Source organism: Hakea prostrata, chromosome 8 (genome assembly GCF_041222555.1).
Source record: "Hakea prostrata isolate BN-2017 chromosome 8, UWA_Hpros_2, whole genome shotgun sequence".
Classification (NCBI taxonomy): domain Eukaryota; kingdom Viridiplantae; phylum Streptophyta; class Magnoliopsida; order Proteales; family Proteaceae; genus Hakea; species Hakea prostrata.
The window spans coordinates 15,293,293-15,306,480 of record NC_142607.1 but is presented as its reverse complement, the minus strand read 5'-3'; the positions used below and the strand labels follow the sequence as shown (position 1 = coordinate 15,306,480).

The following is a 13,188-nucleotide window of genomic DNA, read 5'->3' as shown; positions in this document are numbered from 1 at the left end:
TGTTACGTTGCCTATTTAAAAGACAAGGAGGGCCCGAGGAAGGTAAGCGCCCTACCTATAGAAGTTCGAGACGATCGGGAAGAGGCAGAGATGCAAAGACCCGAACCAGTGGAGAAGCTGGAACAAATCCAGCTGTGTACCGAGGATGAGAAAAAGATTACTTATATCGGGTCTGAACAGCTAGAGGAATTCAAAGATGAGTTGAAGTTATTTCTTCAACAGAATAAAGATGTATTTGCATGGTCTGCTGAAGACATGCCGAGGAATCGATCGGGCTGTCGCGAGGCATAAACTCGGATAGATCCTAAGGCGAAACTAGTGATACAGAAAAGGAGAAATTTCTCCATTGAAAAATATGAAGCCGTTCGTAGCGAAGTTGAAAAACTCAAGAATTCTGGTTTCATAGAACCAATTGAATGCCCAACTTGGTTGGCCAACGTGGTAATGGTAAAAAAGGCGAATGGGAAGTGGAGGATGTGTACAGACTACACAGATCTTAACAGGGCTTGCCCTAAAGATTGCTATCCGTTGCCTCGGATTGACCTCTTGATAGATGCGATCACAGGGATATGAAACTTTAAGTTTCATGGATGCCTACTCGAGGTATAATCGGATCCTTATGAATAAGGAGGATGAGAAGTTTACGGCTTTCATGATCGATCGTGAAAGCTATTATTATAAGGTCATGCCTTTTGGCACGAAGAACGCAAGAGCAACATATCGAGGGCCGTCAACAAGATTTTCAAAGAGCTGATAGGAAAGAATGTTGAAGCTTATGTTGACGACATGCTAGTGAAAAGCTTTACAAAAGCAAATCATATTGCAGATTTGATCGAGGTATTCTCGATCTTGCGAAAGTATCAAATGAAGCTAAACCCGAGAAAAATGCGCCTTTGGAGTCTCCTCGGGCAAATTTTTGGGCTTCATGGTATCACGAGAGGGAATTGAGGCTAATCCTGCCAAAATAAAAGCTCTGGTTGATATGGAGGCTCCCAAAACTGTTCGTGATGTGCAGTGTTTAACAGGGGGAGTTGCTGCTTTGAATCGATTCATCTCCAAGTCCCGAGAAAAATGTTTGCCTTTCTTCAAGGCACTTAAAGACTTTGAAGGGCAGCAAGGAAGCAAAATGGATGAAGAATGCCGAAAAGCTTTCGAGGAGTTAAAAGAAGCACTTGGACAACCACCGATCTTGTCCGGACCGGAGAAGGGGGAAATATTACAGCTATATCTAGCGACGTCCCTTTCAGCGGTCAGTGCGGTACTTGTTCGTGAAAAAGATAAAAAACAGTGGCCGATTTACTATGTAAGCCACGTGTTGCTAGATGCGGAGACAAGATATTTGCAGATTGAGAAGCAGGCTCTGGCTCTTATGATGGCTGCCAGAAGCTAAGGCCATATTTTTAGGCTCATCCAATTGAGGTATTTACAACTTTTCCTCTTAGTAAAGTTCTTAATAAACCTGATTTGTCTGGAAAGATGGTGTCTCGGTCAATTGAACTCAGTGAGTTCCAAGTGAGCTTTAAGCCCAGAACTGCAATCAAGGCTCAGGCATTAGCCGATTTTGTAGTAGAAACTACTGCACCGGTGGAATCCACCATCGAAGATCCCATTATACCAACCACTTGGGAGGTATATGTGGATGGTTCAAGTAATAAAGATGGATCAGGAGCTGGAATTCTATTAAAAAGTCCAGCATGATTTATTATTCGATATGCTTTGAGATTTGCATTTGAAGCAAGTAATAATAACGAAGAATATGAGGCTCTGATAGCTGGACTTCGGTTGTCAAAAGCATTGTCTATTGCAGAAGTTACTATTTATAGTGACTCTCAACTTATAGTCAACCAAGTCTAGGGGGAGTATGGTATTAAAGAACCATGCTTGCAAAAATATCAAGAGATAGTGCAGGCATTTCAAAACCAATTTCGGAATTTGAAGATATCTCAGATTTCGAGGAATGAAAATTCGATGGCGGATGAGCTATCCCGACTAGCCAATGCCAAAGAAAAGAATTTAGACCCTTCGGTCTATATTGAAGAAATAACTTTTCCAAGTTATCATGAGAAAGAAATTTCTTATATTGAAGCGAGGCGTTCTTTGGATGGATCCGATAATCGAGTATCCGAGAGATGACAAATTACCTGGGGATCCGAAAGAGGCAAAGTTGATCAAGATTCGATCAGCTAGATTTGTCATTCAGAATGGGAGACTATACAAAAGATCTTATTCTGGACCCCTTATGAGATGTATAGGCCCTGAAGGAGCAAAATCAGCTTTGGATGAGGTTCATGAAGGAATTTGTGGAGCTCACATGGGTGGACGAGCCCTGACTCACAAAATTCTGAGACTTGGGTTATATTGGCCTAAGGTCCAAGAGGCCGCTATGGAATATGTTCGTCGGTGTGGTAACTGTCAAATTCATGCTACAGTATCGAAGCGCCCGGCGGAAACCATGTCTTCAATTTTAGATCCCATTCCCTTTGCGATGTGGGGAATTGATATCATGGGCAAATTCACCAAGGCGTCAGGCGGACGGGAATATCTGATAGTAGCAATTGATTACTTCACGAAATGGGTTGAAGCCGGTTGCACGGCAGCAATTACTGAGAAAAAAGTGGAGAAATTCGTGCTTGAATCAATCATATATCGCTTTGGGATTCCAAAGATTATCGTCACTGACCATGGTACTCAGTTTGACTGTCCGCAATTTGAGCAACTTTGCGGTACATATATGATCGAGCATCGTATGTCCTCGATGGCATACCCCAGAGAGCAATGGACGGGTAGAGGTTACTAACCGAACGCTCTTGTAAGGAATAAAGAGAAGACTCGAAAGTCGACAAAGCTTCTTGGGTCGAAGAACTTCATAATGTACTGTGGGCCTATAGAACTACGGTTCGAACACCCACAGGATAAACTCTATTCAGGTTGGCATATGGATCCGAAGCATTGGCACCAGTGGAGATAATGGCGGGGACATTACGAGATCGTGAGTTCGAGGAAAAAGCAAATGAACAAGGACTGCTTGATAGTCTTGATCTGTTGGACGAAGTTCGGGCAAAGGCAATAGCACGAACTCAACATTATCAAAGAAGGATAGCGTCTCATTATAATACTCGAGTGAAGAATCGCCGGTACTTAGCCGAAGATTTGGTGTTGAGAAACACCCTAGCTTCCGACCCGCGTCACCAAAGAAAATTGGACCCTTCCTGGGAAGGACCTTATATGGTTGTAAAACCAGTTGGTTCAGGAGCTTACAGGCTGAAGAACATCAACACCCAGAAAGAGTTGGATCGGTCGTGGAATGCCAGGCATCTCAAAAAGTTTTATCCTTGACGATGATTTCAATTTTGTTCGCGATGTAAACATTTTCAACTCAATCAATGCAATTTTTGGCTTTCAACAAACTATCTTTTGATTGGGGGGGCATCATACATCCACATTCAAGAACAAGATCCCACATTCAAGAACAATATCCAACTATAAGGCATCGGATGAAAATCCGTGTGGGTCCTTCAACACTTATGGAATTTTTTCGGATCTTCTTAAGTCGAGGCATCGGATGAAAATCCGAGTGAGTTCGTTTCGCAAGGCGTCAATTTGAAACCCGAGTAAGTTCCTTCAAGACTTATTGAATTTTCGAATAATCTTTAAGTAAAGGCATCGGTTTAAAACCCGAGTGAATTCCTTCTCAGACTTATTGTATTTCTCCGGAAATCTTTAAGTAAAGGCATCGATTTAAAACCCGAGTGAGTTCCTTCTCAGACTTATTGTATTTCTCCGGAAATCTTTAAGTAAAGGCATTGTTTCAAACAACTAAGACCTAATTCAACAGCAATTCAAGTGGCTAGCAAAGCTCAAGATGAAGTTAATTTCTTATTTCTTCAAAAGATCGAAAGAGGCCAGTATCAAAACAATTACAAGAGCTGGATACAATCTTCGGTCAAAAAAGAAAGTCATCATCGGTGACTGTTAAGAAGTTATACAAGATCGACACGACTTTGCTAGAACAAGCTTATGAGTCAACCATTGGTGTGGATTCAAGGAAAAGAAGAGGAGAAATGAGGATTACAAAAAATATTTCGGTATGCATAAAATCCTCCGCAATTTCATACTCTTTGTCCAGCTTGTCCAGGAGAAGTATGGTCCTCGACCAAACTTGCATTCAAGACGAGCTCGTCATAATTGACTTCTTCCAGGGGAGAATAAACAGGAGAATCTTCCAGATAATGCATAATATCTGGATCGGAAGGTGGAGGATCAATCTTATCTTTGGTCCAGTCAGGAGGAGGAATACCCAGGTCGGTAAATACTTCAGGATGGCAAACAACAATGTAGGGAGTCGTATCAAAATGAGGATCCTTCCTTAATATTGATTCCCATACTTCGTTCTCACCATCCCGGTACGCTGAATGCTATCAACAAAGGGCTTACTGTGTAAATACTTGAAGACGCAGGCTCTGCGAACATCAGTTGGAAGGGATTCGGGCAAAGGAACGACAGCTTGCCTTTGGGGTAACGTTTCAGATCCTTTGGCTCCTGACTTTCCAACTGCTCGCTCCAGTTGCCGGATCTTCTCCCTGGCATCATCCTAGTCCGACTGAAGACGACCGATCATCGAATTCTTTTCTCCTGCAACCTCCCAAGCTAGTTTCTGAAGGCGAGCAATCTCAGCATCTTTAGCTTCAGAGATTTCCTGAAGCCTGGAAACTTCATTGCTCAACCTATTGAGCCTAGAGGCTGCTTCCACTTGGTTGTGGAAGTTACCAGTAAGACTCCTGCAAACAACTTCCGAGTTAAAAAGGAGCAGAAGAATAATTTTTCAGAATCAAAAGATAATGAAGAAAGACTTACATCACCAGTGACTTCCTAAAGACTTCATCTGGAAGTTTGGAAAGAACTGCGCTCTCAGAAGTCATTCGAGCAGTAGTGCACCATTCCAACGCTCTGTCAAACTCGTTTGACACTAATTCGGGCGAAGGATGAGAAGGATGAGCTACATCAAGAGAAGGATGAGCTGCATCACCTATCACCCGACGGCGCTTCCTGGTGGCAAAATCCTCCAACTCTAAAGGAGAGGAGGAGGATGCCAAACAAGCACTGGAGTTAGAAATAGGAGCAGCGCCTGCTGGGACCACACCTTCATCAAGCGCCAACATAGTTGCCTTAGATGCCCGAAGAGTCTCCTTCGGGGGTGCACCAACGGTCTCTGCGAGGGGGCGTCAGCAGCGCCATCAACAACGGAGTGATCAAGATCTTCCTGGGAAAGACGAGTGATCACTTCGGGCAAAAGAGGCGTACGGGCGGCATCAATAGAAATTGTGGGAATCTGACTTGAAGATTCACCAACAGAGGTCGCCTTACGCTTGGAGGATTCACTAGTTGAAACCACCTCACTGGCCCCAACCACCACCGACGGAACGATTTTCTTGCTAGATTTCGCTCTGATAAAGTTCGGGTTGATCTTGGGAGCCACTATGCAAACAGAAAAGCCGTATCAGTATAGATATCCAACGACAACAAAATAAAGGGAAAACCCTAGTTCTTTATCACTTCAAAAAAACCCGATTAACTAAACCACAAGTAATACTACTGTGCAATTTACTCAAGGGGGAAGTGGGGAAAAAGATGAGTAAAAAAAAAAAAAAAACTCACTTGTTCAGAAGTTGATAGAGCTATTGTTGGAGTATGAGGAATACGGAAGCCGGCAGAAGGACGGAATGTCGCTTTAGCACTTTAGCAAATCTAACTTGCAGATAGCAGGATAGATGGAGAGTACCCACGAAGGCTTTAAATAGCCTCAGGTATTAAGACGACGGTTGAAGGCTAAGGACAACCAACGACTCAGATCGAAATGACGCTTCGAAATCCGCAGAAAGCAAGATCAACGGTCGGAGGGATGCCACATGGAAACATGTGGAAGCGAGCACCCGATGCAGAGATACATTCAATCGTCGCACCGCCATTATAATAATGGGTGTATTTCCGATTCATTGGAAACAGTGAATGGTGTACAAAAGCAAGAAAACGTTTGGACTTCGCAGAAGGGAAACGTGTGGACTTTGCAATAAATGAAGTAGTGGGGAAGATTAATGCATCTTTCCGAAACGCATATTCACAATATTTCTACAAGATTATTATTCGGCGAGGAATGTGAAGTTGAGTGATAAGTTTTATCATTTATACTTTGATATTCAAGACAAGATTTCAGCAGGAGACAGGGAAATGGAAAGGCCAACATGAAAAAGAAATGTCTATTTATTAACAAGGAGGTCAATCTTTACAAAAAGAAACAAAAAATAACTCCCTAAGCCTCTTCTTCATTGTTGCCCGAGGGACCCTGGTCGGGAGGACTTTTCTCAAGATCTTGAGAAGAGCCTTCCTCAAGAATGACATTGGCTGAGTCCTCTATAGCAGCAGCTTGAGACTCGGCTTGTGATTTCTCCTTTGGAAGCGCCGGCTCGTCCGCCAAGTATGCCTCATATTGAGGGTCAGCTGGAAAAGGATCATCTTCTTCCCGAGCTTAGTCTGGGAGATCCATGCCAACTTTCCCGAAGACCTCTTTATGGCACACCTCACGAAAGGGAGCAGTATCGAAGGAAGGGATTGATGCGAGAATTCGCTCCCAAACGTCGTTCTGCCCCAAGCGATAAGCTTGAATGTTGTAGGCACCTAGCAGCTCGGAGAAAGGTACGTTGTTCAGGTATTTCCGAACACACTCCTTCCGAAGCTCTGGCTTTATATGCTCGGGCTTGCTAGGGATTGCCAACTTCAGATATTCTTCGTTCTCCCTACATTGGAATTCAAGCCTGTCACCGAACAACGTGGCAGCTTCCTTTTGCTTCCTGGCCTCGCGCTCGGCAACAGCGGCACGAGCCTTCGAAGCATCAAGGGCCTCCTTGAGGGAGATCACTTCTTCCTCATGCTTTCTCTGCAGCTCCTCAGCAGCTGCAGTCAGCCGGTCTATCTCAGAATTGGCCTTGGCCAAGTTCTCTTCACAGGTTTGCAGCAAAGAGCTGTTGTGGCCAACCCGGCTCAATGCTTCCACGTGTTGATAGAAGCTCAACACGGCATTCCTGGGAAGGCGGAAAATATCAGAAGTCATAAGAAATTATGAAAAAATAAGTAAGCAAAGAAGACTGGTACCTTGTGGATTGACTAACAAGGGCAACGTCATCCAGGTTTTCAAACTCCTGGCGATCAGAAGGAACAAGACTGAGGGAGCTCCACTCAGCAGCTTTCTCAGGGTCCCGAGTCACCCTGTCGGTCAACTTCAGGGTCCACTGGGGGGTGAAGATCTCCTCACAATCCGTTGAAGCTTTGGATTTTTTATGGGAGGAAGCATCAATTGTATCATGCCTCCTTTTGGTTCGGGCGGAGGAGGAGACATTGGACCTCTCCACCATTGGCTTCTTCCCTTTACCCGAAGCATCAGCCACGTGCCTGATATTCCTGATACCCCTATAAGAGGGGTCGGGAGAGGGAGCAGAAGCCTCTTGATCTACGGTTAAGGCTCTGGGTGATCGTTGCTCGGCTGTCGCAACGGCCCTAGCGGCCTTCACTCGCAGGTTCTCGGGGTTCATTCTTGGAGGCACTGCGAAGAAGAACAAGGATCAGAATTAAAGACATAGCACTTCAGTAAAATTAAAGGATGATGGTTAGAAGCTCACAATGAACCAAGCCCCAGTACTGAAGAATGGAGTTATACTCTATCTCAAATCCATGTATTTCTTGATACCATGGAATGAATTTGATCTTCCTGACGGCCGCCTCTTCTTCTTTGGATAAGGGGAGGCCTCGGTTATTCTCGGAAGAAGAAGTACACCGCCTCCAGGGGGTTGGGAAGTTAAGATCCGACGGAGGTGCTCGACAGAAAAAGTATCGTTCGCGCCATCTTTTGTGGTTAGAAGGGCAAGTTCCTTTGGTAAGGATGCTGCCCCTCCAATCAAGTTCAGCCTTATTGCGTTTGGACAGAAAAACCCATCCGGGAGGATGAGAGATAGAAAGAACATGAAAATGTACAAAGAGAGAAAGAGATGGCGTAATGCCAAGTTCAAAACACAAACCCAAGAAGCCGACGATGAGACGGAAGCTATTGGGAAGGAGCATTCCGGGACAAATGTCCCAATGATTCAGAACTGCGGAGAACAAAGGATTAAAAAAGGGAAAGCGAACTCCGCTTTCCAGTGCATCTATGTACAGAGAAAATTCACCCGAAAGGGTTGAATCAACCCTTTCATCAGAAAGGGGAGCCCTAACCTGATAAGAGGAAGGAAAATCAAAATCTTGGATGGCTGAAAGAAGGGTTTCCTCATTATAAATGGAGGGAACGCAGCCAGGTCCACCATCGGACTCGGAAGTTTGAGGCTGCCTAGAAGACTCGACAATCTTGGAAGATCCGGACTCGAGGAAGGCGGGGAGGAGTTTCGGTTTTTCTCTCTAAACCTTTTTGAGAAACTTCAGCAAACTCGCGCCAGAGGACAGTTAGGGTTTTGTTATCACTATCCGACTGTTCGGAAGCAGGAGAAGCAAAAGCCTCACTACTATTACCAACACTGGGTACCAGAGAAGTCCCATTGTCCGCCATTACTTGTTTCAGTAAACTGCAAAAAGAAAAGGACCAGTAAACTTACTGATTCAGTGAGGCAGAAGCTTGAGAGCAAGAAGGCGTGAAGCAGACAACAAAGGTTCAAATTCCAGACAGGAAGAATGAAACCTACGAAGACAACGAACCGCTTTTAAAACACCCGCACTAGTGTTCGGGAATCTAAACAATCGAGATTGATTCAAAATCAACGATTGAGATTGAAAGACGTTTTGAAAGTTTGAACTCACGAATCCGAAACAGGCATTCGGAAACCGTCGCTTGGATTACGTGAGCCACGACAGATCGACTGCGAAGAGACACGTGGCCTTACCCTCACAACGCTCGAGGAAAAGTGACCACCGCATTAAATGTGATATGACATTTAATGGAGCACGCAGAGTCTATCGCCTGACGAAGAACCCAATTAAAAACCAAGCCCTCGGGATTGACCGAACGCTTGGTCTGGGGGGGCTCGTGATACGGAGAAATTATGATCAAACCGGGTTCATACCTGGTTCGACCCTCGACCCCGGTCGAGGCAGAGGGAATCGACTCGCTCCTGAGCGAACCGGATCTAGAAGATGGCTTGCTGAAGAAGAAAACTGATTCAGCTACAAGCACGCCCTAATCCTACTTATGGATTAGGGTAATTACCTTAATGATGGCAGACTCGAATTGACGGCTGCGGCTAATCATTATCGAAGGGATAATCATCGCATAACCTAAAGAGTTATCTCAGGAGTCCTCTACTAGTCCAAACTAGTAGAAGTCTGTTGCTCAACGGATCTATCTCTTAAGATCCAACGACTACCCGAAGAAGGCTCAAGTGCATCCAACGAAGGAGATTCGAAGGTACACTCTATATAAACCTCACTACCATACGAGGTGAGGGAGATCGAAAACACACAATCTGAGACTCAGGTTCAGATACATACTGATAGACTTAAACTATCAGCGGCTTACGATCTAGATCACCTTTCCCAGTTCTTCATTCCTTAGCTCTGTGCTTCTAGCAGAGCCGTTTGTGATTAAGTTCATCAACTGACTTAGCCATCGGAGGTGGGCTCCCGACCCCCGCGGTCGGGCCACATCTGACGCTTTCGTTTTGCAGGTCATCACGAGGAGATCTAAGGGCTGAGCAGATTTTGAACGCATCAAGTAGACTTATACCTCATACTTAGGGGTGCTTTTTCACAAATCCGAGGCCACCGATGTGTTCAGAAGGCAGGCCTAAGTTAGGTTAACTACCAAGTTTGAGCCCAATGTCGCCCCTAAAATCCACTGAGATGGGCTAGACCATATCTCAACCAAGATCTAGCTGACTCGGTCGAGATCTCAGTTTTTGGAAGGGGCGAGATCTCACTTGAGGAGAACCATGGTAGGAACTAGGAAGAAGTCCGAATATAGAAACAACATACAAGAAGATTGTAACGAAAAAAGTGAGTGCAATGACAGCAGAATTCATGCTAAATTGCCTTTATTTTGATTAATCTGAACCAAATAAATATGCTTCTCCTCTATTTTTCTGGCATATCCCACAATTTCTGAGCTAAAACTGTTGATGTTATAACAGAAAGTTTCTTCACAAAATCATACTTGAACTAGAAGCATGCAAACCAAGTATGTACAACATAGTAATTTGAATCTCAGTAAAAAGTATATGGAATATTAAGATGTGTACCAAATTAAAAATAGTAAAATTCCAGCATAATCGTGCAACAACTCCTCATCAAGATGTCCTATGCATGCAATAAATGACCCAAAACCCTTACATTTTTGAGGATAAGGCAGTCATGCAAGGCTTGACCAGAGGTTCAATATCCGTAAAACCAAATTCAAACTTGTGAGCAACATGCTCCAAATGCTCGACAGCTATTCTTGAAGCCATCTCAAAGCCCTCAGCTATCCGAATGGGATGAATACCATGATCCAACAGTTTCTCAGCTTGCTCAAGAAGTGCACCAGCCATGACAACTACTCCAGTTGTTCCATCGCCAATTTCATAATCTTGGCTAACGGATAATTGAACCATCAGCTTTGCTATTTGATTGTCCACATCCATCTGCTCCAGGATGGTTGCACCATCATTTGCTTTTGTGAAATACATGTAAATGTAATCAGTTGAACGATCAGAAATCTATTCAAATAAAAGATGACATGTAGAAATAATATAACTTTGTACTTCATATATAATATTCAAGACCCAAGCTAAACATTGACAATGGTGGTATTGGCTCAGAATAGGAAAACAGGAAACCAATACTTAACAAAGACTAGGAAATTAACAAAGACTAAGAGATTCCACCTCTACCACACTGACTTTACTGTAGGCTCAACCTAATATCCCAAATGTGAATCCCAAAATAATGATGGAGTCGAGGTTCAGAAATGAATAAATGTTTGAATTTCATGTGTCGTGGAGGATAGAAATGTTCATTGGACATAGGGTCTATTTCCTGAAAAAAGGTTTACTAGTGTGAATGCACTCCTACTAGGAGAAAGCAAAAGGACCACAGCTAACTAACCAAAATTTGGTCATTTGCAAACTTCTGCGCTCTACTGGTCAGACAGATTCCACCTCACAAAAAAAAAAAATCCAGTAAGCTGACAGCAGTCTGAGAGCAGGTGTCTGGAAGAGAACTTCTAAAAACACCAATCATGAATACTTTACACTGACTAACGGGCCCATCGTGAGAAAGTGCCATACTCGAAAAAAATAGGAAGATGCTTCCTTAAGCTTACAATCAAGCAGAGTAACGTAGACAACCTGATGCAGATCTGAAGAGCTACCACATGAGATCCACGAGATGTCGAACCTACTGTCACCTAATTACGTTTAATTCTTTTAAATTTATTTTTAAGTTCGAACTTTTATGTTGTCTTATGTCTTAAGCTGTTTTTGGTTTGGCTTGGATGAACTAGGAACCACATTTAGCAGCGTCAGCGGAAAGTCAAATGTACACCCACTTAAACTGCTCCAAACCATTAAACTAAATTACAGATTGAACCAGAATTAAAAGAAAAGAAAACTAGTGACTCCTAGCACTAGTCTTGCATCATCGAATCTTGGTCCCTTACCTACTAGGTCCAGTTTTCTTGCTGGAATTTCCAACCTTCAGCCACCATGGGTTAGGTATTACCCTAGTTTAGCAAGTCCAACTCAGTTAAGAAGTAACTTAGAATAGGTGTCAGGATGAAAATTTACTTAAAGCACCATTCATTAAGGCTCAATCCTTGCATGTTTGAATTGAAATGATGCAAGCATGTCACATCGGTGTTCATTGTGCACAGGGAAATACAAAGTCGAGTTTACTTCTATTAGTATCAAAACAATGATCAACATCTCCGCTTCCTGGTTCAGAATTACATTATCACATTGAAACATAATATTCTAAGACTCAAGCATCGAACATCTGGTCACTGGGTAAAAATTGAGATAGAAGCAAAAGAACATTGCAGGGAAAACAAAAAAACATTAGCATGAAGTTAAGAACATAATAACAAAGGGAACCTAAAAAAATCAACCTAACAAAGAGTACCGAGTAATCCGCAGTGACATAGTACAAACTTTGAAACCATTTGGGAATTTAACTAACAAAAATTGAACTAATATTTGATCGGGTAGATATCCAGTTTGACAGCTAACACTTTGAAAGTGTACAAGTTCAAAATGTTTATGACAAGAGAGACCATCATAATTCACCACTTCATACATATAAACTGTATCCACTTCAAATAAACTTCACACTTCATCGATTCACAGATGAAGGAGGAGTCGGTGTACGAGAAGATGAACTCACTGATAGTAACATCGGCATCGGTGCTCTGGATAATTTTGTCCATGCCCTTAGGACCGAGAGATGTGCGGAGTATGCGAGCGACGGACTTGGCGGCCGATATGTTGGCCCTCTGCGCATCTAAACCTCGCAGCCTCGTCTTCTGCTCCTGCTCCTTTAAGATGATGAACGGACGCCCGAATTCATCGAACGCTAACGCCATGTTCTTCTCGAATCAACTACGATTGTCAGCTACAATCACTGAAGGAGAGAACAATCGAATCAGAACGGAAAGAGACAAGATGAAAGAGAATTGAGAGAGAGAGAGAGAGAGAGAGGGGGGAAAAACGATCAAGGAGCTCTGGAGGGAAGAGAAGAAGCGTATCGAACCTTTCAGAAGAATGGCCAAGTGTCTACCGGGTCCGGAAGCCTTCGCTTCTTCGGTCGGCCCAGCCCGAAATTTCGTAATGTTTGGCTAATGGGTAGGGATGGCCCAGATCTGTTGGGCCAAAGTTCCAAAACTCTAACTTTAGCCCAACTAAGCCCATGCCCAAGTTTGGATATCGCGGCTTATGCCAGCCCAACCTCAAAAATTTCCCTCCCTAAGGCGGCCGGAGATGGTTGGTTTTTTTGTTCGAGTCATCATCAAACCAACCATAGTGACAAAGGGCCCACAAACCTAGGAGACGGAAATTCAAACACATGACGTCCTTGGACTTAGTGCCTTTACATAGGAAGCTGCCACCACTGTGCAAGAAGCACATCCATAGGGACTGTTGGTTCGCCTGATTGATTCTCCGGTTTCCTCTACATTTTAATATTACA

At 43.6% G+C, this 13,188-nt stretch overlaps 1 protein-coding gene across 4 annotated transcripts in view; it reads right to left on the bottom strand.

Annotated features, from left to right (window-relative positions):
- LOC149007232 (T-complex protein 1 subunit epsilon-like) overlaps positions 1–12,689 on the bottom strand; it is a 23,035-nt gene extending 10,346 nt beyond the window's left edge. For all 4 annotated transcript variants that reach the window (XM_089164562.1, XM_089164563.1, XM_089164564.1 and 1 more), the window contains exons 1-2: positions 12,388–12,689; positions 10,360–10,678 (exon numbers count right to left, since the gene is read on the bottom strand). In XM_089164562.1, the coding sequence (XP_089020688.1) occupies positions 10,360–10,678; positions 12,388–12,586 (518 nt within the window). In that variant the 5' untranslated portion in view covers positions 12,587–12,689. The remainder of the gene's footprint in view (positions 1–10,359; positions 10,679–12,387) is intronic.
- Positions 12,690–13,188: the final 499 nt, after the last annotated feature.